The 26,027-nt window shown below is 44.6% G+C and overlaps 1 protein-coding gene across 1 annotated transcript; it reads left to right on the top strand.

The window, feature by feature from the left end:
- Nucleotides 1-13,260: 13,260 nt before the first annotated feature.
- LOC114681552 (cytochrome P450 2A5) lies at nt 13,261-20,660 on the top strand. Its single transcript, XM_028855102.2, has 9 exons — nt 13,261-13,484; nt 13,739-13,901; nt 14,618-14,767; nt 15,024-15,184; nt 16,504-16,680; nt 18,147-18,288; nt 18,731-18,918; nt 19,504-19,645; nt 20,335-20,660. Exons 1-9 carry the CDS (start codon nt 13,305-13,307, stop codon nt 20,514-20,516), a joined length of 1,485 nt encoding a protein of 494 aa, XP_028710935.1. The 5' UTR covers nt 13,261-13,304; the 3' UTR covers nt 20,517-20,660.
- The last annotated feature ends 5,367 nt before the right edge of the window (nt 20,661-26,027 follow it).

Below are 26,027 nucleotides of genomic sequence, written 5' to 3'. Positions count from 1 at the left end.
GTGGGCTTCACATTGAACCAAAAGTGGTGGTTACTACCATAACATGCATGCCGCTGTTGTATCAGTGGGCTCAGCTTGCCTGGCAGATCATTTTTGTAGCATGCAGGGTCCACTGCAGAGTAAAACACTGATACCCACCTCAGCAGCCTGCGTAGCACCTCCCCGCATGGTAAAAACACCCAGCAGGGAGGAAACTCCCAGCTCTGTTCCAAATAGATTTTTCTATACATCATGACAAAAGCATATAGTGTCCTCAGCAACGGAATCTTACCATCTAGTTCTGGTGGACAACTGAGAACAAGGGCAATAGCTGTTTAGGGGCTTCTGGGTCCTCCCCGACCAACAACTCATGGAGGGGTATTCTATGCCTCAGATTTCATTTACCAACCCATAGCTTATGAAAACACCATTATCCACCTATGCAGAGTACCTTCATTCAAACTCTTTTTTTTTCTTTTAAAAAGTACTTTTTAACTTATAAGATAATAGGTTTCTGTATGGCTTTTTCATAAATCCTTAATCTTTGTTGACCCTTCCCTGCCCTCCCCCTTCCCTATCTCCTCACCCTACCCTGTTTAAGCCTTCCTGCTCCCAGTGTTCACCCTTCTTTCCCATCACATGTGTTTTACTATTCCCTCCAAGACCACTTTTTTAGCACACACACCTCTCATGGATCTTTTATTGATTCCTGGCCTCTTCCTGACAATCACACAGAAATCTGGAATTTTAAACTTGGCCTGGTAAGCCTGGTCAAAAACCCAAGGTTAGAAAGAACTTGGCTCCCTTTGTCCCGTGACTGATGGAGGCAGATGCAGAGATCCATGGCCAGGCACCAGGCTGAGCTCCGGGAATCCAATTGATGAGAAAGAGGAGGGATTCTGCAGGTGGGGGATGTTGAGATCATGATGGGAGGACATGCAGAGATGACCGGCCACACTAGTGGAAGCCCATGAACTGTGGACTGGTGGCTATGAAGCCCCCATGGGACTGGACTATGTCCTCTGGATACAGAAGATGGTTGTTTGGCTCGAACTGTTTGGGGGGCACCCAGGCAGGGGGATCGGGATCTGTCCCTAGTGCATGGGCAGGCTTCTGGGAATCCGGTGCCTGTGGTGTGACACCATACACAGTCTTGGTGCAATGAGAAGGGGCTTGGACCTGCCTAGGCTCAGTGAGCTGGGCTCTGCTGCCTCCCCATGGGAGACGTTGATTTGGGGGATGTGGGGATGAGGGGTGGCTTGGGAGAGAGGGCTGGGGGTGGGAGGAGGGAGGAGGGGGGATCTGTGGGTGGTATGTAGAGTGAGTAGAAAATTTCTTAATAAAGAAAAATGGAAAAAAACGGCTCCATATATGAGAGAAAATATGTAGTTCTTGGGTTACCCCACTTAATATAATGTTTTCTAGTTCCATTCATTTTCCTGCAAATTTCATATTTTTCTTTTTCTTTGGCACTGAATATAATCCCATTGTTGTTTTAACTTCAGCACAGTAGCTGTGCCTTAATCTACTATTTCAGCCAGGAACTGCAACTCCGAAGTTCCTGGCCTGCTTCTCTAGCAAAGGCCTGGCCTCTCAGACCACAGCCTGGTGGGAATTCTGTTCCTACACGCACCAGCTCTGTTACTGCCACTAAAGGTAGCTTTAGCTAAATCTCTATCATTCTATTTATAAATAAGATTCAAGATTCAAAGGCTGGAGTGAAAACTTGCTAGTTCAGAGAGATTGGGTCACAACTAGCTAACCTTCTCTCCTTGCTGGTGTCTCAGAAAGACCCACTTCATCAAACCAGAAAAGGCTGCACCACTCCAGATCCCTCCCTACTACTTCCTGTGTCTATCTCTTTCAGGTGTCCTCTGCTGCTCTATGATTACTTTCTGTCAGCAAGTTGCTAACTCAGCCTCCTGACCCAAGGTTAATTTAATGCAAATGCAAACTCAGGGTTCACAGTGTAATTGAATATCCCCCAACATGCCCTTGTGCATATGTACCACATTTTCAGTATCATTCATAAGTTGATGGATCTTGATGGATCTCTAAACTGGTTTCTATTTCCTAACTATTGTGAATAGAGCAGCAATGAACATGGATGTACAGGTCTCTCTGTTATGGGATTTGGAGTCCTTTGAGTCTATGCCCAGGACTGATATAGCTAGGACATATGAAAGCTCTGTTTTTAGTTGTTGTTGTTGTTGTTGCTTTTTTTTTAGGAACTCCACACTAATTTCTAGAGTAAACTCCCACTTGTTAGTATTAGTGCATTGGGCAGTGAGTTATAACACTTAGATTTTAGAGGGGACACATGCAAACCACTGTAAACTGTAATACTTGCCCATTTGTTTGTTTGAAATGGCCTTACCATGTAGCTTCATTTGAAATGGAACTCTTGATCCTTCTGCCTCAGTCTCCTGAGTGCCGGTATTACAGGTGTGCAGTGAACCACAGAAATATGAAGTAGGAATTCAGCCGACTATGGCAAAGCTAATACTTAGAAGAAGCCAAGGGCCCTCCCTTACAGAGGATAAAGCCAAGACTTGAGGAGTCTTGGTGATATTGGCTTTTGAATATTAGCCATTTCCTGAAAGGAATTTCTTGTGTGCTATTGTAGCTTTTCCATTTAATTCTTTTTCTAAGAACAGTGTGTTTGATCATTCACTGGGCATGGTTTTCCCTACACAATTGGAGTATTTGGATAATTTCCCCCAACTGTGCTAACAACAGTCACAGTCAAGACCCCTAATTCAAGCCTTTCTGTAATTATCGTTATTAGCAATATCCGGTCAGGACCATCTTATCTGAGATACTTCCCAGACTTTCTAAGAACAGACTGCAGCTAGATAAAAATCCAGACTATCTGTTAGAGAAGGCCAGGCAGGTGTGCTAATTAAGCTTAACCCTCCTTCTTCTAAGTGCTATCTCTAGTTCTAGATCTCCCTTTAACAATTAACTCAGAACTAATTGTCTTTTACATACCAGGTACATCAAGCTGTGATACAAGTTGCCTAGCTACTGAACACACTTGCCTGCCCTGCCAGAAAACGAGCAGCCGAGTTAAACTGTGACAGATACAGCTCCAAAGGAATAAAAGGCAGTTTTATTTTAACTCATGACTTAGTGACTTATGGACATTTAACTAACCACTTCTAAGAATATAGTTTGAGCACATAAATCCCTTTCCTCAAATTTAACCAAATTTAGCCCTCGGTTGATTCTATTCCCCATTGGTCACTTCCCCTTTTGGGTTCTAAATGATAGTTGACAATTACTGCTCTTTGTGTGGATCTTATCACCTCCTTTTGACCCTGAAAGCATTCAAACCTGGTGACCTTGCCTTGGCCAGAATATTTGCTGATTGCATGTGTATATAACTGTAAACCTCAGAGACAAAAAGAAGACTAGATTGGGGAACTAGGGTGGAGAATTAAGATGGGGGAAGAATTAAGATAGGAAAGAACAAGATGGGAGATTTAAGATAGAACTTAGAACAGCAGAAAAATGTAGAGAGAATCAGGCAAGAAAGGGGCTAAGTACAGCAGAAAAGAAGCTGTGTAGAGAGAAAACTACTCAGAAGAATAAAGTGAATGGAGTATGTTCATTTCATGTACGTAGATTCATTCAAGAATCCCTCAGATTAATTAATTCGCTGCTAGTAGTGTCTCTTTTGGAACTCTAGGAAAATACTGTAGAGGGGCTGGACCCCAATAGTCTTTGATACAGGTGTGTGTTACAGTTTCCGGTGCCTTTTTGGCATCTTTACCCTTTTTTTTATGTTGTTGATTATTTGCGTTTATAGATAAGGATGTTAGTCCTTATTAGTCTCTTTTTGTTAAGGGACACTGAAACAGGTTCCCATGTAGTCCAGGCTGGCCTCAAACTCCATATGTAGTTCCTGCTATCTCTACCTCCAAAGTGCTGGGATTACAAACATGCACCATGACACCTAGGTTCCTCACAAGTCATAAAATGGTGTGTGTGTGTGTGTGTGTGTGTGTGTGTGTGTGTGTGTGTGTGTGTGTGAGAGAGAGAGAGAGAGAGAGAGAGAGAGAGAGAGAGAGAGAGTGTTTACTGGGGATGAAACCCAGAAGATCACAAGTCAGAGGCAAGGACTCCACTAATGAGTTAAATTCAGATTCTCTCTCTCTCATCTATGAATGCATGCCAGTGTGTATGCAGAGGTCGGAATAGAACATAGACTCTTCATCTACTGCTCTCCACTTTACTGCCTTGGTGCAGGGCTTCCCGCTGAACTGGAAGATCACCATTTCAGCCAGACTTGCTGGCCAAGAAGGAAGCTCTTGGAATTAACTTGCCTCTACCACCCAATGCACATGCAGCCATGCCTGGCTTTTTATGTGATTGATGGGGATTCAAATTTAAAAGGTCACCATGCTTACAAGGGAAATGCTCTTGCCCACTGAACCATTACCCCAGACACCAGATTCCTTAACATTTAAGTTGCTCCCAACTTCTTAAAACATGGAAGTCTTCTCTATACCTGGAGCATCTCTCTCTCTCTCTCTCTCTCTCTCTCTCTCTCTCTCTCTCTCTCTCTCCTTCACATCTCTCTGTTCATGTACTTGGACTTAGTAGAAGAAGGTGTAAAGATAGAGAAAAACAAACTTCTTCCTAACCTCTGAATTACAGGGAGTGCCCTTTACATTGTGTGCATGTTCCCAAGACTTAAGGCCCTGCTCTCCAACTTGCTATTGAACAAGGCTAGCACAGAATTAAAACTATGGCTTAGGATTGACTCGCTGAAACTACGAATTAGGAATTGTTGATATCTCAAATCAGGTGAAAAATCAATGAGACCAGAAGAAGGGCCAAACTCTCTGAGAAGGTCTGAAACCACCCTGTCCTCAAAAGTAGGTGTACAATTTATTTAATGATTAAAACAAAGTAGATTCATCTTTTCAAACTGAGCATTGTGCAAACTGATTTTCCTCAAGCTTGTTCTTGCTCCTTTAGTATCTCCAGCTTGATGCTAGATGAAGTGATTGAGGGACCTAGTGTTGCCAACAGAGAGACCGAGACTCTACTCTTGACTATGTAGTTTTCCAAGTTGATGACCTCAATTTCTCCACTTATAAACTATAGACATTTTGACACCTCAGAAATGTGTCAAAATTAAATCAGAGACTGGAGAAATGGCTCAGTAGTTTTCTGAGTTGATGATCTCAGTTTCTTCACTTATAAACTATAGATATTTTCACAACTCAAAAAGGTGTCAACAATCAGGGACCAGAGAGATGGTTCAGTGGTTAAGAGCACTGATTGCTCTTCCAGAGGGTCCACTTCCATTCCCAGCACATACTGTAATTCCAGTTCCAGAGATCTGATCCCCTCTTCTGGCCTCCAAGGGCACCAGTCATGCACATAGTACACAGTCATTCATGCAGACCAAATATTCATACACATAAAATAAAATTAAAAGGTGCTGTGTTTATCACCTTAGACATCAACTACTTCATCATTATACAATGGTATATGAATCAGAACAGGGTAATCCATAAGACTATCTGTTTAAATATTAAGTTTTGAACATCTATCAGCTAATCCCAACATCAAAGTCACCATGGGGTTGGTCTCCATCAGCTGTCCTTTTTTTTTTTTTTTTTTTTTTTTGAGGACAGGTTATATTTCCTCATGTTTTTATCCACCTGCTAAGTTTGGATTTTTAACCTATGTACTAGAAATGAGACCTTGTAGAGACTATGGATTCGGTTATGCTCTATTGAAGAATATTGTTGCACTGTTTTAAAGAGCTGACATAGCTAAAATTATATGCACAGTTCTGAAACTCTGCCTCAGTGCTTCTAGCTGTGAGTGTTTCAGTTCATAAGTACCTAAATAATCAGTCAGAAATTTGGTCAAGATTTATACATAGGATTTGATCTCATCTTGTATTATTTTCTCTGACTCTTTAGAGTTTCAAACGTCACTACCAACTACACTGTAATTAATCATGATGAGCTCTGTTGCCTGGCTCTAGAAATTTAAAAAAAGACAAAGTTTCTGTCTGGGTTTTTGTCATTCCACAAGGTGTTGTTCATGGCCTGCCACCCTTAGAACAAAACCAACCAAAAACAAAAGTGGGAAATCCTTCACTCAACTCTTCCAGTATCTGCTTTTCTCTGCTCTCTAGAAATTTCAGCCAACTGGTAGAGATTTTAAAATATTTTTTCATAGTGTGTAGTTATTGTTCACTGGATTCAATAGGAGCTCACTCAACCACTGCCAGAAATGGAAATCCCCTTAGAGTATTCACAACAGCTTCATCTTCATAAAAAGAAATATTTTCTTTTGAAAGACAAACACATGATCTCACATACATGGGGAGACTTAGAAAGCTGAACTCACAGGAGAAGAAAATAGGCTGGCAGTAGCCAGAGGCTGGGAGAGGAGAAGTGTTGATCAAAGGATCAGAATTTCAGGTAAGCCAGAGACATAAACAGATCTATTGTGCAACACAGAGGCTGTGGTTAATAACAAGGTATCATGTTCTAGAATACTCCTAAGATTCTGAGTGTTCTCACACAAAATCTTTTGTGATACAATATGTATTCTAATTACCCTGATTTAGCCATTCTACGATATATAACATATCAAAAAAATTGTATTGTACACCTTAAATATATCTGGTTACTATTTGTCTTTAAAAAGAGGTCTTACATAGGAGAGACAGTAGAATACATGTTATATGAACACAAAAGTCGAGCTCCTAGGATGAAGACTAGGTGAAAGAGTCAGCAAGAGAAAAGGGAGGGTTGAAGACAGAGGATCAACCAAAACAAAACAGAACCCTTTATGTTATATGCTAATTATATTGAGTCTTAACATAAAAAATGTGGCAAATATTATTTTAAAAATACAGTACACCAGGAACCCCCCTGGGCGCGTTCCAGTCCTCCTTCAAGGAGTGGTTGAGTAGGGAGGTACCCTCCAAGAGACCGAGAGATAGAGTCTCAGCTCCCAGAGAAGGTGCAGACCACAGTGACAGAGATGATGAAAAGCCTCGAGTACTGATATATGTGTACGTGTGGATATATACATTTTGTTCTATTCATCTCACAGTGCTGGGGTTGGGAGAGATGGATCCAGGAGGATCCCTGAGCCTCATTAGCCACACAGGCTAGTCAAATCGGTGAGCTCTGGGTTCAGCAAAAATATATTAGGTCTTAATGTGGAGAGCAAATGAAGAAGATATACTGACCTCTGTCCTCCACATGAGTACACATGCACATGTACACCAATAATAATAATAATAATAATAATAATAATAATAATAATAATAAAAGGAAAGGCTCATTTTGTACATTATTATAGGATTTTAGATTTCAGGTACGTTTGGGAGGAGCCATTTGTGTCCTGAGAGTTTTGGGTCAAAGTGGGAGAAGACAGGAAGTTAATAGAAAAGATTAAAAGTGTATTGGGGTAAGGTGAGGGAGGGGGGCAACCGTCAAACATCCATTCTATTCCACTCATCTCATGTCTGACACCTGGCTAGTGTGGACTTCCTCTTTCCCCTTCTCCCTGGAGAACCCATTCTGCAAGAAGCATTTCACGCAGGGCTCTTCTGGGTATGCCTTCCCACTCCTCAGTCCTAAGTGGTCCATTATTACAAGTGGTCCATACATATATGCATGTAACAATTATTCATGAATAAAGAGGATGTGAACTGAAAGAGAACAAGGGGTGTGTGAGCAGGTTTGGATGGAGGTAAGGGAATGGGAGGAAGTGATGGAATTATATTATAATCTCAAAAAGAAAAGAAAAAATAGGAGTAGGGGGAGGAACTGATTGCTGAAGGCCTCATAAAAATTAAAGCAGAAACAAAGGCTCCCAGAGCTGGTAAAGACCCACCTCCAGGTGATGAGAATCATGTGTGGAAAACCAGCCAGGGAGGCCTCAGATGGAAGGTGTTCAGGTTAAACACCAAGCTCCAAACTGAGGAAAACAAATGAAGTGAATGAACAGAATTCAAAACCCACAGAGCCAAATAAGAAAGAGCAGCCTCCTCCTTTTTGACAATGAAGGTGAAATGTAAACACTTTGACTTGGTTTTCTTTGACAGCATGAGGTGTTTTTTTTTTTAAAAAAAATAATAATTTCCTGTGTTTTTTAAAGTAATGTTTACCCCAGTATGCTACAGGTTCCTTACAGCAAACTGAGGACATTGAAGAAACACATTCATGAAATGAGACCTGTCCCCATCCATCACTGGCCCACTGGCTGGAAGTGCTAGACATGGGTGTTAACAGTTTGTCATCTCCCACATACGGATATGTATATATGTAAATTATATATGTTTTTTAAACTGGGATTGTTAAATAAATGAATACAACTCTGTTCTTCCAGGCCATTTCCACCCTATGTGTCCATCAAACCTCTTTCTCCGCATGCATTCCACCACATGTCCTGTTGTTTTCCTTGTGGGGAGGCATTCCTGGCGGAGGGTGATCAACCAGACAGAAAGGAACTTCCCTCCTCTGCTTTTCCCCTTCACATGGTTTCAGCCAACACTCCCCAAACTCTTTCCTAATCCTTGTTACAACCGTGAAATCTGAAATGCAAACATTTTCTCTCCCTGACCACAGCCCTTTGTTCTCAAGGCTCACTCACTACCTTGATACCAGTGACCTGGGGGCAGTGTACCCTGGTTGACCCGGTCATAATTAGTTAATGAACCAAAGATTGCAATGGGGATAAAAAGTCAAATATCTCTCTTATTGAGATATACTCGTTCTTGTCTAGTTCTGGAGTTCTTTTGTATGGAGCTTACGGTAATGGGGTACATGCTTAAGAATCATAGGTGTTTAGGGACAACTTTCTGGGGTTTCCTCAAAAAACAACAAAACCAAACCTCAGACAGCAGACAGGGCTTCAACAGGCATGGAACTTACAGACACACGGGCCATTTCCAGGCAAAATTCTCATTAATGTAGACCCCAAAGTAAGTTGACACTACCTTAAGTTTATTTAAGATTTTCATTGGGAAATGTTTTGATATTTGATAGAGGTGGTGGTTGCATAACACGGTGAATACACTAAATGCCACTGGGCTTTTCTCTACGAACATTTAGTTCCTGTTATTTCATCTCAATTTAAAAGAAAAGGAGAGAAGCTGAGGAGGCAGCCCAGCAGGTAAAGGGCATGTTGTATAAGCACAGGGATCCCTGCCCCCACATCAGAAGCCAGGCATGGTGGCACACAGTTTAGTTCTATTCATCTCACAGTGCTGGGGTTGGGAGAGATGGATCCAGGAGGATCCCTGAGCCTCATTAGCCACACAGGCTAGTCAAATCGGTGAGCTCTGGGTTCAGCAAAAATATATTAGGTCTTAATGTGGAGAGCAAATGAAGAAGATACACTGACCTCTGTCCTCCACATGAGTACACATGCACATGTACACCAATAATAATAAATAATAATAAATAATAATAATTTTGTACAGGATTATAGATTTCAGGTACGTTTGGGAGGAGCCATTTGTGTCCTGAGAGTTTGGGTCAGAGCAAGAGGAGAAGACAGGAAGTTAATAGAAAAGATTAAAAGTGTATTGGGGTAAGGTGAGGAAGGGGGGCAACTGTCAAACATCCATTCTATTCCACTCGTCTCATGTCTGAGACCTGGCTTATGTATCAGTGACTTCCTCTTCCCCCTTTTCCCTGGATAGCCCAAACATGTACTCAAAACAACACTCACAGAAGGATATATAAGCAAAGCTAGGCAAGGCAGAAGCCCCTGTCATAACTTACTAATCAAATTGATAACAACATGAAGACATTCATAAACACAGAGGACTCTTGGAGACGACAGTGACTTTGCTAGAAGGAGAAAGAAAAAAGAGGAGTGGATAGTCTAAGGTGAGGAGGGAAGACAGACAGCAAGGCAAAGTCCTGTGCAGCTCTGTCCAGACCAATCTGAACATCTAAAGATAATCTGTACTTGCTCAAAAATTGCTGGACAGGGCATCAGCCCTCCAGGATAAACTTTCTATTCACAGCTCTGGGGGTGGAAGGGCCCCAGTGTTTGGCTTCAGTAACGAAGTACTGGGGAGAGAGGTCTCTCAGACACCCTCTCTTGGTCCTGGAGGCACTCAAAACAAGATAGGCACTTGCCATGGCTCTTGCTTGCCCACCGTAACTAGACGTTAGGACCCTGTTGGTGAAGACACCACCAACTTTGGCGACAGGACATAGAGAGATCAATCTTGAACTGGCTAGCAAATTGTGTCCTTGCTGGCTAGCTTTCATAGTGCTGGAAGGCATGGGGCAGAGACTTCTAGGGAAGAACATCTACCAGTGGTCTTATCCAGTGCTGGACACTCTATGCTACAATAAAAACCAGAGATTGCAAAAGACAGATTGAACCCATCTCCTTTTCTTGTAGATTAAGCAGCAATAACATATGTATAAAATGGCTAATATTTGTTGCCTTTATGCATTAACTCATTACTACCAAGAGGTACATGCACTCAGTCCTTGGGCCCTAAAGCTCAGTTTGTCAATGAAGTCAGCTCTTCAAGGTCACACAACAACAGAGAGGATTTCAGGGAGACTGACAGGATTTGGAGGTGGGGGCGTATCTTCCCAGGCTAGGGTTCCATTCCATGCCTTGCCCTTGCTCTTAACCACTCAACCAGAAAGGGAAACTAAGACCCATCAAAGGGAGATTTTCTGTGATCACCACTAACTCACTCTGCAAGCCTGTCTTGAGATACTGCACTTGCACATGTCTCTTCCAGGTGACTGCAGGCACCAATCCCTCTTTTATGTGCCTGTGACTCTCCCACATGACTTCAATTTCTGCTCTGTCATTCATATGGCTACAGAAATCAATAAGAGCAAATACACTTGGTCTCTCTTGAACTCTTCAAGCTCTGTTCCCATTCTAGCTCTCCCACACCCACCCCCCTGTACAGATCATGGGAGGTTGCCTGAACACTTGGGGATCCTTCCTGTTGCCACCTTCACTGAGAAACAAATTCTCCAAATTGTTCCCTTCCTCCTATTCAAGTGGAAACAAGGGGCGAGGGCTAGTGCAGGTGCAGGCTGGTAATAAGGATTAAGGAGAGATTGCTACCTGCCAAGCCTAGGCTAATCCTATTCCCCACCTCTTCCTCTTCCAAAATCAACAAACAGCTTTTCTCTCTGCTTTCTTCTTTGCCCCTTGTTTTCCCCCAACAGGTCTCAGAGTCCAACAGCCTAGAATGAGATGAGCAAGATGCCAGTCATGGGAGTTCCAGCTCACCCACCTCCACCTGTCTAAAGCTAGGGCACCACCATAAGTGGTCCATTCATCAAAGCCTGCCAGGGTCCACCAAGGCCCCTCCCAGGGTCTAGCTGAGGCCAATCTCAGCAAGCATCTCATGTTTCTGTCAGAACCTGCTGGAAGCAAATCCAGAGCCTGTATGATGCCACACGTGTGCCTTCTTTCAGGCAATTCCAGTGGCAACCTGCCTCCACTCTCAAGGTCCCTCTTAGTCTAAGAAGTGATTCTACTAATATCCCCTTGGTGTCAAGTTCAATGCTAACTTCTTTCTGACCTTAGTGCTTCTTAGGGACAATCTCAATGCCAGCCTCATCCTCCTCCCTCCTGGGGCTGCTTGATACTGACATAGCAACTGCCAGTGTCTTGTCTTTTGTCCACTGCAGATTCCAATCCCAGCATTCACCCTGTGGCTAAACTTAGTCCCCATATCACTCCCAGGCTAAGCTGGGCCAGGCAATGAAGAGAAGAGTGAGTTAAATTCCAGCTCCTTTATGATCAGCAATCTCGGTGAGGTTGATGATGCACCAACTCCGTAATTACTAACATCCCACAGATGGGATACACATAATCTTCCTGGAGAGATGGTTCATAAAAAAGTAACTGTCCTGATTATTATAGAAGAATTTCAGTGTGGGAGAACAGTGGCCACTCTTCCCTTCTCTGTGGTCACCCTTAGCATCCCAGGGTCCTCTTCTTCTCCCCATGTCAGATGCTTACCTAAGTCTGTCTACCTCCGTTCTCTCTTCCTGCTAATAACATCCCCTGGCAATGCAAGCATCAGCCCACTTACCACACACCTCAATTATAACACGCTTCCACCCCCAATGCTCTCTTCCCACTGGTGGGGAAAGAAGTCTAGAAAGAGAAAGCTGAAAATGTAGGCTAAGGTGGATTTTGATGCCTTTGGCTTGCAGGCTTCTGTCTGTGACCCCATGCCATGCTCCATGCATCCATATGTACAGTGGGGAACTTTTGTAAACAACAACAATGAGCCAGTGAACCCAGTGGCCTTTCCTAAGGATCAGGGATAGGAATAGGGAGGGAGGCTTTTGTAAATTAGAATTTTTCTACCATAGTCATGGTTGTTATCATCATTTCTCAAGACCTAGACAGTCCCTCTGACAACCATGAACCTCAGATGTTGTCTTTAATACTGTACAAAGTTCCACTGGAATAGGATTTTGGTCTTCCTCACCTTTCCCAGATCCTATGTTCCAGAGGTCTATCCTAGACTCAGGGACTTCCCCAAGGGTTCTAGGAATCAAGAGATAGCCTGGGGCCAAAACCAAAGTATATCCACACCCAAATACAAGCATAGACTCCAAGATCCTGTTGGGATCTCCATATACTTCTCCCAGGTACTCATCCACAGTCATTCTCACCTCAAGATCCACAATCCATAGCCCTGGAGTCTCCCCTTCTTGGTTCCTTAAATTCAGGACCCTCTTCATTGGAAGATCCCCAGAGTTAGGTGTCGTGGTGTAGGCCTATAATCCCAGAACCCTGGAGGCAGAGATAGGTGGATCTCTGTGGTCTGCACATTGAGCTTCAGGCCAGCCAAAACTACATAGTGAGAACTTGTCTCAAGTAAGGGAGAAAATGGACTTTCAAATTCATAGCCATTCATCCTGTTTCAAGCTAATGAAATATAGGATTCTTCTCTCCTGAGACCCTAATTTCACATTGTTTTGGTCCCTTCCCAGGGCACCCCGCATAAATGTTACAAAGGATTCGGTTCTGGCTTCTGTCTACTGATCCATTCCTGTGTAACACATAGCCCTGGAATACTACTTTCTCAGATGTCACAAGTTCAGTCTACTCCCTGCTAATCCCTCTTGGGGCCCTCCTCCTCCTCCTCCTCCTCCTTGATTGTTGGCTATGTCCCAAATTTAGTGCATGATGGGGGCGTAGTCTGGAGGTGAAATGAGACAATTACATAATCAAGACCAAAGGCCACCCACCCTTCTTCCTCAGGATATATAAAGCAAACTAATTCAGCCATCATCAGTCTGTCTGTCACACTCATCGCCACCATGCTGGCCTCTGGACTGCTCCTGGTGACCGTGCTGTCCTTCCTCGTCGTCCTGGTCTTGATGTCTGTCTGGAAGCAGAGGAAGCTCTCTGGGAAGCTGCCTCCAGGACCCACCCCATTGCCCTTCATCGGGAACTACCTTCAGCTGAACACAGAGCAGATGTACAACTCCCTCATGAAGGTGCCACTGGGTAGAATGGGGGCATGGAGGGATGCCCAATTTTGATTGAGGCTTTGTGGTAGGGTATCGATCAGGTGGGAGTATAACTTTAGGCCGGGGGAATTCTGAAGAATTAGCAACCAATTCCTAGGCATGTAAAATTACACCTTGGGACATCCCATCTGATGGCTGTTAGAACTCCAGAGAAATGAATCCCAGACCTTACATCAAGGTCTGACCCCTCCCCTCTAACCCCACTCATCCACCTCCATCAGATCAGCGAACGCTATGGCCCTGTGTTCACCATCTACCTGGGGCCTCGCCGAATTGTGGTACTGTGCGGACAGGAAGCAGTCAAGGAGGCTCTGGTAGATCAAGCTGAGGAATTCAGTGGGCGTGGCGAGCAGGCCACCTTTGACTGGCTCTTCAAAGGCTATGGTGAGGGGGACAAGATAGAGGGGAATGTGGCAGGGGACATTTAGAAGGCATCAATTTCCTCAGCCTTGTCCCTGACTCTTCTGTCCCTTTAAGGCTATCTTCTCACATCGGTGCCTCCTGCTGTGTCAGGTCTGGACCCATTACGTCCTAATCTCCCGGTCTCTCTCTGCCTGTGTGTCCTGATCCACCACCCATGCCTCCTCTTGCGCCTTGGGATTCCTCTGACCAAATCCTGCGCCTCTGATAGGCTCTGAAAGCTACCCCCACCCCCACCCCACACCATCATTCTTAGCTTCTGTGATTGCCGGTGACACTGTCTCTCTTCCTCTCCGCTGTTTTCTTCTTCCACTGTCAGAACATCTGTTCCCAAGTCCAATCTCCCGACAGCAACCCTTCCCAGACTCTCTTTGTGTCTCTCTCTCTATTTCCCTCTCTTCCCTAGCTCAATTATAAATCTTTCACAACCGTATTCACCCGCAGATCTCCAGAGTCTCCCTCCTCCTGCCTCTGCTCTGTCCCTCTGTCTCCGCGCCTCTTGCATCTGCCCTTCTGTCTCTCTCTTCCTACTGTCCTCTAACTTGCTCTCTTTTTTATCCGTGGTTTTGTGGCACCGTGTGCGTGCATCTTTCTCCTCTTGGGGAACAGCGCAAAGGTGGTCAGTGGCCAGCCACGCCCTTCTTCTCTGACTTCTTCCTGTCCCTCACTTACCTTCCCAGGAGTAGCCTTCAGCAGCGGCGAGCGCGCCAAGCAGCTGCGGCGCTTTTCCATCGCCACGCTCCGGGACTTTGGCGTGGGCAAGCGTGGCATCGAGGAGCGCATCCAAGAGGAGGCTGGCTTTCTCCTGGAGTCATTCCGGAAGACAAACGGTAAGCAGAACCCTGCAAGTTCTCAGGACCGACCAAGGGGAAGATACCATAGGAAAAGCAGCACTATGATCCAGGATGGGAACTAAGCCAGGAAGGAGAGCTCTGGTCCCCGCTGTGGGTCTGGGTTTTGGCGGACTCCGCACTGCAGCCAGTGCTCATTTTGAATTCTCTGATTCAAAGTATCTGATGCTATCACCCCGTGAGGCTTTTTTCCTAGTTCCAACGTCTCCGTCTCCTTCCCCCTCCCCACCCACAGGTGCTCTCATTGACCCCACCTTCTACCTGAGCAGAACAGTCTCCAACGTCATTAGCTCTATCGTTTTCGGGGACCGCTTTGACTATGAGGACAAAGAGTTCCTGTCACTGCTGAGGATGATGCTGGGAAGCTTCCAGTTCACAGCTACCTCCACGGGGCAGGTAACCTGTTTCAGCCTTGTCCTACCACCCGCAGACCACAGCTACCAGCTCACTACCAAACTAAGGAGAGAGAGAAAGGAGAGAGAGAGAGGGAGAGAGAGAGAGAGAGAGAGAGAGAGAGAGAGAGAGAGAGAGAGAGAGAGAGAGAGAGAGAGAGAGAGAGAGAGAGAGAGAGAGAGAGAGAGCGCTGTCTCAGCTGGGCGGCATTACCATCACAATTCAGTTTACTCTCTAGCAGGAGGTCGCTACAGGAAGGCCCGCTGAATACACTAGCCCCCTTCAGTTCCCAGTTGCCAGATGCTGCAAAATCCAGGTCACTCAAATCATATGCCGTGTGCAAAATGTTCGGGGCCAGCACACTGAACTATGTAGATGAGTACCACTTACTCAGCCACGGAAATAGCAAAATGTCTGCACAGAATGTCCCTCAAACACCCCAGTTAAGGGTCTTCCAACACAGTTCACTCACACACCTAAGTAGGGCCCTTTGTGCAGCCGTTGGAATAACAATGCAGGTGATTAAGTGAATATCAGCACTACTTTAAAATACTTATTTTTTTTATTTTTTGAACCAGCGTATATTGTGTATTGAGCCTATTCACCCCCATATCCCCTACCTCCCCTTTTCTCACACCTCCTCCTCCTCCTCTAGTCCTCTTTGTCCCGTGAAACCATTTTTTTCCACTTCCAAGATATACATGTACATATGTATGTGAATATATGTACACATACATGTGTACACAGATTTAACGTCTCTATACCACAAATGGGGAAAAAAATACATGTGTTCTCTCGCTAAGACTCGTTAAATTTGCTTAATGCGATTATCTCCAGTTGAACCCATTTTCCTGAAAATGCTGTAACTTTGTTTTTAATGGTCGAAAAATAATTCAGCTGTGTATATAGATCACATTTTCCTTTTCCATTGCACTGTTTTTGGACATTCAGGTTGATTGCATAATTCATCTATTGTGACTATCCAGCACTAATTTAATGTTGGAATGCCTGTTAAAACTCACCAATCCAAATCCCATTAATATATGAACAGCTGTCTCAAGTTACCCAACCACCTAAACATCTACATTGGCAACTCCTACCAACTGGCTGCCTCTCACCCCAGCCTCACCCAAATACCCCAAACCTGCATGTGTTCCCAAATCCATCTCATTTAAAACCTTGAACAATATCCCTCACGCTTAAACTATAAGAAAACTGTTGCCACACCTGAATGCCTAAACTCCTGGACAGGAGATGTGAATGTCCCTCATCTTTTGTCCAGTGACAGCTGTCTTGGTTTCTCATTCCCTTCCCACCATCAGCTCTACGAGATGTTCTCTTCCGTGATGAAGCACCTGCCAGGGTCACAGCAACAGGCCTTTAAGGAACTGCAGGGGCTGGAGGACTTCATAGCCAAGAAGGTGGAACAGAACCAGCGCACCCTGGATCCCAATTCCCCAAGGGACTTCATTGACTCCTTCCTCATCCGCATGCTGGAGGTAAACCCAGAAGACAGGGAGCAGGATGGGAGGTTCAAAGCCACGTAGGATGAAATCAAGCATGGGGGGGGGGGGGACAGAGAACCACCCATCGACCCACTCGTTATAAACCTCATTCAACATCACTGTCCCATCCACTACTCCCTTACTCTCAGGAGAGCGTACAGGCTGAGGTAGCAGCCAGTGTACAGGGCTGCCATGTTCCCGGCACTGTTTTAAAGGTGTAGTTGTATTCACTATTTAGCACCCACAACTCTCGAGCGAGGTTGTGTTTTGACTCCCGTTTTACAAAGGAGGAGGCTGCAGCTCTGCAGATATAGGTGAGCGTCTGATAGCACAGCAAGGAGGCTGTGCATCCACCTCACTGACTGAGGCCGGCGCTGTCAGCTGACACGCCATTTGTCTTTGCCTGTCTCCGTTGCCACTTGCATCTGTGTGACCTGAGCTTTATCATGACCTTCTCCCATCTGTTCGGAACAAAGATGGAGATTTTGTCATCGGTGGCTTTGAGATAGGATCTTGCTATGTAGCCCTGACTGGCCTGAAACTTGTGTGTAGTCCAGGCTAGCCTCCAACCTGTGGTAGTCCTCCTGGATCTGCTTTCTGGAGACTGGGATTCCCAGTGTGTGACGTCTGGCCAAGATGGAACTTCATGTTGTCTGAAGTGCAAAGGGCTGAGGGATGGGCTTCCTCTAGGAAATATTGAGGTTTATAATTAATAAATAGGATTTCATCACCTAAAATCCCTGGCTCAGTGGTTATGAGCACTGGCTGCTCTTTCAGAACACTGGGGTTCAATTCCAAGCACCCATATTGCAGTTCACCACCATGAGATTCCAGTCCCAGTGGATTCGAAGCCGCCTGATGCCATCTTGTGGCCTCTGTGGTTACTGAACACACATAGTACTCAGACACACATGTGGGGAAAACACCCAGACACAGAAAAATAATTTTTAAAAAGCTCTGTATTTGTCTCAGAAAAACTGTCTCTAGTTTTCACTGACTCCCTCTATCATGATGTCCTGGCCCCAGCCTTCCCTTCCTAAATATTTCTACCATTTAAAAACTGACAACTAATCTGGGTGATAGTGGAGCACACCTTTAATCACAGCACTCGGGAGGCAGAGGCACATGGATCTCTGTGAGTTCGAGGCCAGCCTGGTCTACAGAGTGAGTTCCAGGACAGGCTCCAAAGCTACACAGAGAAACCCTGTCTCAAAAAACAAACAAACAAACAAAAAACTGACAACTAAATTGGTCATTAAATCTCAGAAAATTAACCAAGTCATAAAGGACAGAAGAGCACTGGATTAGAGTACTGGAGAGAACCTGGCATAGCCAGGATCCCTCTTCTCACCCCAGGTCTGGGCCAAAGAGAAGTGAATTCAGGTAGGGGGAGGTTTGGACAAAACAGGACACCAAGAGCATAAGGAGTGGGTTGGACTTGAATCTTTCCCTCCCTGCAGGAGAAGAAGAACCCCAACACAGAGTTCTACATGAAAAACTTGGTGATGACTACACTGAATCTCTTCTTTGCCGGCACGGAGACCGTCAGCACAACCCTACGCTATGGCTTTCTGTTGCTCATGAAGCACCCAGATGTGGAGGGTAAGGCTGCAAGGAATGGGAAGGGGGACTGCGTGTCATAGATTCTAAATTTGCTTCTCTGATCTGCCACAATATCCCCTACCTCTCTCAAGAAACCAGACCCTCGGATAGCTATTCCTTGCTCTGCAGAGACAGAGAGAGAGCTGATGGGCACTGGGCTCTAGTTGTTCAATCAACTGGTGTGTTGCTCATCTGAACTTCAAAGGAGCCACTTCCTGATCCCCCAGACCCTACCTAAATCTCCTTCCTCACAATTCTCACATCATTCTGGTGTGATCCAGTTAACAAGAACCTCCTCCGACAATGCAGATGACTTGCATGTACTGAAGATGATTGACAGTGTCATACACTGTTTCATGGCCTCTACCCAGTTCTACATTTTTGCACTATCATCCATAGAGTGAGGTTCTTGGACCCCTAAACACATCTCTCTTCTTCTCAGCCAAAGTCCATGAGGAAATTGACAGAGTGATTGGCAAGAACCGGCAACCCAAATATGAAGACCGCTTGAAGATGCCCTACACAGAGGCTGTGATCCATGAGATTCAGAGATTTGGAGACATGATCCCCATGGGCCTGGCTCGCAGGGTCACCAAGGACACCAAGTTCCGGGACTTCCTCATCCCCAAGGTGCTGATCTCCAGCTCTCTTCTTGGCCCCCAGGCCCTCCTCCTCATTAGAAATCACCCAACCCTCTCTCACTTTCTCAGTGACGGGTTTTTCTCTGCCAGTACACCTCTCCACCCTCCTACATAGAGTCTCCTATATCTTGGATTTTCTCTTAGACTTTCTGACCCAGGAGTTTCAACTCCATGCCTCTCAAACATCAAGTCTCAAGACATATAAACTTAATTTACCTAGAATTTCTGTCAGGGGCAGGAGTCACACGTCTGCCATGGATCCTGTTTAGGGGTATATAAATCCAATACCCTCCAGTTCTTGACTTGAGAGACATGAAGTGCACATCCTTCAATCTCCCACCCCAGAAGACAGGCCTCATGTCACTTACTCATCCTGTCTCATAGAACATGAGCCCACACCTCCTGTCTCAAGGATAATGATCTCACATTCCTCAAAGCCCCTCCCTCAAAGTCCCCCCAATTCACATATATTATCTTTATCTTCACCTGGGATACCCTAACTTACCCCTCTAACCCCTATGGAACAACAGGGCACTCATCCAAATCTACCTTATCAAATCTTCCTCACTGGCAGGGCACTGAAGTGTTTCCTATGCTGGGCTCTGTGCTCAGGGACCCCAAGTTCTTCTCCAACCCCAAAGACTTCAACCCAAAGCACTTCCTGGATGACAAGGGGCAGTTTAAGAAGAATGATGCATTTGTACCTTTCTCCATAGGTAAGAAGTCACCATCTAGTGCCAGGCCACTGCTCACACCAACAGAAATACCTCACCCATAGCTTCCCTCTAATGAAACCAAATATCTCTCCATCTTGGAAGATTCTCTTGGCTCAAACCCTCAGCCAATCGGTTGCAACTCCTATAATTCCCAAGCAGCATGTATCTGGACCCTGGAGAAGTGATGTTCAAACTGTAGTGGTAGATGAGGGGCAATGAAATCTCAAACTAAGTCAGAGATCTTTCTCAGGTCGCACAACCAGTTCTTAGAAAGAATGTGGCAGCTGGGCGTGGTGGCGCTCCCCTTTAATCCCAGCACTAAGGAGGCAAAGGCAGAAGGATCTCTGTGAGTTCAAGGCCAGCCTGGTCTACAGAGAGTTCCAGGACAACCAGGGCAACACAGAGAAGCCCTGTCTCAAAAAACAAAAAAGAAAGAAAAGAAAGAATGTGGCTATACAGCAGCCATACTGGAGAGGCCAGACTTCCTCTGTAGGGAAGGCAATCTACATTTCTCATTGTTACAGCCTAGTGTGGATCAACCCACCACAAGTATGAGGGAAACTGAGGCTCAGACATTAGGGCCTTCCTTAAAGGTCTCAGCCCTTCCTCCCACAGAGAACACAGGCAGGGATTTGCCACATGGGTGTCGTCAAGAACTGGCTTCACCTTCCTCTGTCTCCTCTCTTTAGGAAAGCGGTACTGCTTCGGAGAAGGACTGGCTAGAATGGAGCTCTTTCTCTTCCTCACAAACATCTTGCAGAACTTCCGTTTCAGATCCGCACAGGCACCCCAGGACATTGATGTGTCCCCTAGACTCGTGGGCTTTGCCACGATCCCACCAAACTACACCATGAGTTTCTTGTCTCGTTAAGCCAGGGCTGGATGAGGGTAAAGGGAAGGATGAAGACCAGGCTAGTGGGGGCTGGGGACTTAGGAAGGGTCAGAGGGATAGGAGAGACAGAGGACGTGAATAAACTTGCTGAAGGGAGACTGCCATTTCAAAGGTAGAGCAAGAGAAAGGAGAAATTTATACTATGTTGTGAATAGTAATAATAATAATAATAATAATAATAATAATAATAATAAAGTAGACATTATTTATAAACTAAGTATTCTTTGTCAAGTTTATGCTAAAGGGTCTTGAGATCTCACTTAATGCTCATAAATACATGGGAAGGAAAGAGAGTTTATGTCCATTATACTAGTGAGATATATTCTTGAGTTATAATGTTTCCTTAGTCTAAGTTTACTGAAGTCTCACCAATTCCAAGAGCTCAATAATACTTGGACGAATATCTGTGTGCATTGGCCTTGGGTAGATTTTCAAATATCACCACCCTTCAGATAAAACAAGAGCTAATTCTATTGCCACATCATACTGTCCAGAGGTAATCCAGAGCTTGGGGTGGGCAGCCAACCTGGCTTCACCATTCATTCACCCACACTTTGATCCACTTTCGAGGAACTAATGACCAGGGCATCATCACCCATGCCTTGTTAGTTAAAGTCATTGCGTCTGACTCAGAATCCACCTGGAGAACTGGAATCAGGCCTCTTCACGAGATCTATGGTGGAGAAAGACATTTTCAGAGATGGCCAGGAAGCTGACATGAGTGTGTGCTGATTCGTGGATGTTCGTGTAAGTGCACATTGCAGGGTTTCCTTGGGATGTACACGACCACGTCTTCTGCCCCAGGATAGTTTCCCAAGGCCGAATGTTTGCTTATTTCCTGGATCAGAGCCAGTTAAGAGTTTTAAAAGCGTATGCACTAGTATAAATCTGATAAGTGGATAGCTGAGCAATGCCCAATCTCGACAGCAACACCAGCCAGGTATCTCTTCTTATTTTTATGATGTCAGTATCAGGCAGACCCAAGAGGGAGCAGGGGTATCAGGGCATGGAGATGACATCTTTGGGAACTGCATCGCAAGCCCTCCCTGGTAGCAAACTTCAATCCTACAAGCTGCAGAAGAATAAAGAGGGAAAGGGGGTTGGGGAAGATGGCTCAGTTGGAAAAGTGCTTGCCAAAAAAACAGGAGGACCTGAGTGTGGATCCCCAGCACCCATTGAAAGTCAGGTCTGGTGGCACATGCTTGTCACCATAATGCTGGGAGGGGGTTGAAGGCAGCCCAGTCCAACCAAATCATGGATTTGATTAGAGACCCTGCCTCAAAAAACAAAATAGAGAGAGACTGAAGAAGGCATGCAGTGATGACTTCTTAACTCTATACACACGTGCACAGGCACTGGCATGCATATACGAAAATGTACACACACAAAGCTCAATTTTAGCAATGAGACACACCTTCAGGGGAAGGGACAGTGGCTAGCAAGCCTTTGTCTGAAAGGGAGGGAAAGAAAAAACTAACAAACCCTGTAATGTTGGGGGGGGGAATGTTAAAACTCACAAAGACATGACCCAGTTTGCTGAGTCAAGGCGTGTTATGACCAATCATGTTCCACTCGACAACAGCAAAGCACACACCCTGCCAAAGTGCACCTGGACCATTCTTTGGGATGAGCCGCATGTCAGGGTACAAAAATTTCAGTCACTTTATAAATATTAGTTTAACCAGAGCAACTCTGATGAACCAAGTGGAATGCAGCCAGAAATCGATAGCAAAAACAAACCACAAGAGCTTCAAGGACGGGAAGATTAAGAAACATGCTTGTTGAAATATGCTTGCTTTTTTCTTTCCCTGGCAAATAAAAATTATGCATGTCAGGGGCTGGAGATACAGCTTAGGCTTAAAAGCACAGACTGCTCTTGCAGAGGACTTGAATTGAGTTCCCAGCACACATGTCTAACAGCTCAAAGCCACTTGTATCTCTAGCCCCAGGGGATCCAACTCTCTCTTCTAGATTCCATGGGCACCTGCATGCTTATGCACATTTACACACAGACACACACACAAATTCACCCAATTTAAAAATAAGCCTTTTTAAAATATATATATATATATATGTATATGTATATATATGCATTAATGGAGTACAATTGATGTTTTGATACATGTCTAAATTACTCAATGGCTAAATCACACCAACAAAAACAATGCAGACTTATATAACAGTGATTCAAAGAAATATCATATGGCAAGTCATAAAATACTTAGATAATGGAATAAAAATAAATATTTACAAACTTGTGGAATGAGAACAGCCAGAGCAGAGGTATAGGTAAATTCATGGCATGACATTCAAAGAAAGCTCAGGTTCAGAAATGCTCTTTTTAAAATTTTCCCATGGGTCAAAAAGATTCATCACAATAACATGTTGTTCTTTTTACAAATCAGTTCTTTTATTTTTTTTTTGAGATTATAATATTCTAACATCATTTCCCCCTTCCCTTTCCTCCTGCCAAACCTGCATAACCACAACAGCAAAGGAGAAGCCATATTCCAAAGAAATAATGAGGAGATGAAAAACTTAACAGGATGAGAAAAAGGAGAAGCAGGAAGGCAACTCAGCAAACTAAAAGAAATTCCCTTCCAACCTGGGCACCAGCAGGGCAGTGACAGGAGCTCTGAGTACCCCCCAGAGACTGCAGGCACCCCAACTGAGGACAGACTGATGGCAATAACTGTAGGAAGGAACCATGGTTCTCACAGCCTTTAAATTCTGCATGGGAATTTTCTCTGACAGTGGTTTTTCTTGCATAACAAGCTAACTTTAGAGGAGAAATGAATCGCATTCTTCGTCTTGCAGAGAGGTGTATGTTCAGGAGTTCTCCTGAGGTCTGTCATTAAGAATTAGACTACTCTGGGTGAGTGGTGGGGAGGGGGGAGAAGGGTGGGAGAGACATGGCTCTCTGACAAGTTACAATTCAGCATCCTGGGAACACAGCTCCAGACTGGTCACCAAAGACAGTCATGGGAGGGAAATGATTGACCACAAACCTGTCCTTGGCTGTGGGAAGCAGTGTGGTCAGTGACTTCATCTTCTGTGGAAAGGAGCAATATATGTCTCCTCAGATCAAGTATAAAAAGTACCCGGACATGACCGCGGACTGTTCAGCTCATGTGACTCCCACAGAGCCCTGGACCACATGGCAGTGGTCTGCTTCTTTACTTCACTCTGAGCTGTTCTGGAATATGCCATAGTCTCATTAGTTTTTGTTGTTGAGGCCTCTCCTTTGAGAAATAGAGAAAGGAGAAAGGTGTTTGTTTTTTCAGGTGTGGTAGGAGGGTCTCGCTCCTATCTTCCCTGACTCATTGCAAGGAACTTTCCTTCTTGATGGACAGACAGTAAGAGAGAAAGGAAGGCTGCATATTACACAAATGAAGAGGGAGTCTCCGGGGAGGGAGAGGAAAGAGAAACAAGGTTAACGGGGGTCAGTATGGCCGATGCACGATATACTACTTGAAAGGAATAGTCTTTTATAAAGCCAGAAACTGTGGGCAATTAACATACACCAACTAAATATAACAGTTAAGACTGAGGAGATATGGGCAGCTGCTGGCTGCTGGGAAGGGAAGGGTCGGTGTCCATTAAGAGGGCAGCAGATAGCTCAAACCTTTTCTAAGACTTAGACCCAGCTGATTGATCAAATATTGTCCTCAAATACGAGGCACAAAGAGTTCCCTGGGGAAAAAGGGTGGCTTTCCACAAGAGCCTTCTGGGGTCTGGGAGACTGCATGCCTGCTGTCCATATGACCTCACTCTAAAATTCTGTCAAAAGATGAAGGCCATATTTGACATGCTTATTTAGCTATGAAGTCATTGCTTTGAGCAGCTGATGAAGAAAGGGCTCAGGTGGGAAGGAGGATTTAGACAAAGAAAGCGAATGTGTGAGGCAACTGGAGAAGGCTTTGGGACAGCATGAAAAGAACACATCTAGACATGGTTGGCATGCAAGAAGGAATTTCATGCTAAAAGCATAGCAGATCTGATCAACAAAATCTATCGCGTTCTCCCCTGGTGCCTGCCCTGAGGGATAGCAAATGAATCTAAGCACACAGAGCTCTTTTGTCCGTTCACTTCATTCTTCTAAGTAAAATTCGAACTATGCAGTTTCTTTTCTGTTCTCATACTTAGCTCCTGTCCTTTCTGCTGTCCTCTCTTCTCTACCTAGTTCTTTCCATCTCTGTCCTCATCTTTGTTCTTCTAAATCCATTCTCCAAGTGCTCTGTGGGAACCGGTATATACACAAGCAGTAATTCTTTGGCAAAGCAAGATGAGGCTTGAAGTTTCAGGGTCACAGAGAGAGGTCATAAGGATCTGCACATAAAGCAATAATTGTCAGCTTCCAATTATAACCCAAAAGGGGGAGTGACTAAAGGGGAGTTCTCTGGTAGGGTCAACTAAGGGCTAAGATCAATTAGGGAATTCTAAAAAGTAATTTCTGTGCTCAAACATAATCTAGAAGTGGCTGGGTAGACCGTTAGGGGTCCATAAATGTCAACAAGTCACTAGAAAAGTGAAACTGTCCTTAGCGCCCCCTTTCCCAAGCTCATCTTGGCTGCAGCTGCTTTCTGGTAGAGGGGGATGTATGCTCGGTTGCTAAGCAACCTACATCAGAGCATGCAGCATTTGGTTAGTAAAAGCACCTTCGCTCAGAATAATTGCTGAGGAAAAAAATCTAAGAGTAGCACCTGGCTAAGGAGGGATTAAAACAATTTGCGCAAGAAATGAAGCTTGGCACCTATCACCTGCCTGGCCTTGTCAGAAATCTCCTTTGGTCAGTGGGAAGTAACTATCTTAACTCAGTAACTAGCAGGTGGCTAAAACATCATCCCAGAAATGTGAGCAGTAAATCTCTTAAGCTAGGGTCTTGTGTAAATAATCCAGGGTGAATGTAAGGAGTTGAGGATTTAATTGCTAGTGGTTCTTTTCTTTTATCTATAAGGGAGATGAGCTAATGTTTACCTGTATTTGTCATTGGATTAAAAAGGTATCTTAGCTGAAATACTTTTGTCTGGAGCACAGCCCTGGCCATATTTATGTTAATGAGAGATAAACACACCCTGGGACAGTTATCTAGTTACCCCAAATGTATAAGAAAAGTTGTGCCCAAGATTGATATGCAATCATGAGATTATATGTACACATAACGTGGAAATGCATGGTAAATGGGGAGAATCATAACTGTTATTGCACAAGAACTTTACAAGAGACAGCCAGTTCATTCAAAAGGCAGTAATTCCATAATGCCTTGAGTAATGTTTTCCTCTAAGAGAACCCTTAGTTCTGATAGGTTGACCTTCTGAACACTAGTTGTCACTGCTGTATATTCCCATGGTCTTTTGCTACCAGAAGCTCTCAATAAAAACCATAGAAGGAAAATCTTCACATGGAGAAGGTCATGCCCATTGAGCTACAAGAGGCAGACAGAACATCAAATAGACAGGGCCTTCTCTATCATATATTCAAAAACACAAA

This window comes from Peromyscus leucopus, chromosome 1 (assembly GCF_004664715.2).
Source record: "Peromyscus leucopus breed LL Stock chromosome 1, UCI_PerLeu_2.1, whole genome shotgun sequence".
Classification (NCBI taxonomy): Eukaryota; Metazoa; Chordata; class Mammalia; order Rodentia; family Cricetidae; genus Peromyscus; species Peromyscus leucopus.
This window is presented reverse-complemented; position numbering and strand designations above follow the sequence as displayed.

Bases quoted from the DNA above. Each gene is read 5' to 3' on its own strand.
- LOC114681552 (XM_028855102.2), top strand. From the start codon at position 13,305: ATGCTGGCCTCTGGACTGCTCCTGGTGACCGTGCTGTCCTTCCTCGTC. The intron at 16,681-18,146 runs GTAAACCCAGAA...CCCTCCCTGCAG, and splicing joins TCCTCATCCGCATGCTGGAG to GAGAAGAAGAACCCCAACAC. The intron at 19,646-20,334 runs GTAAGAAGTCAC...TCCTCTCTTTAG, and splicing joins ATTTGTACCTTTCTCCATAG to GAAAGCGGTACTGCTTCGGA.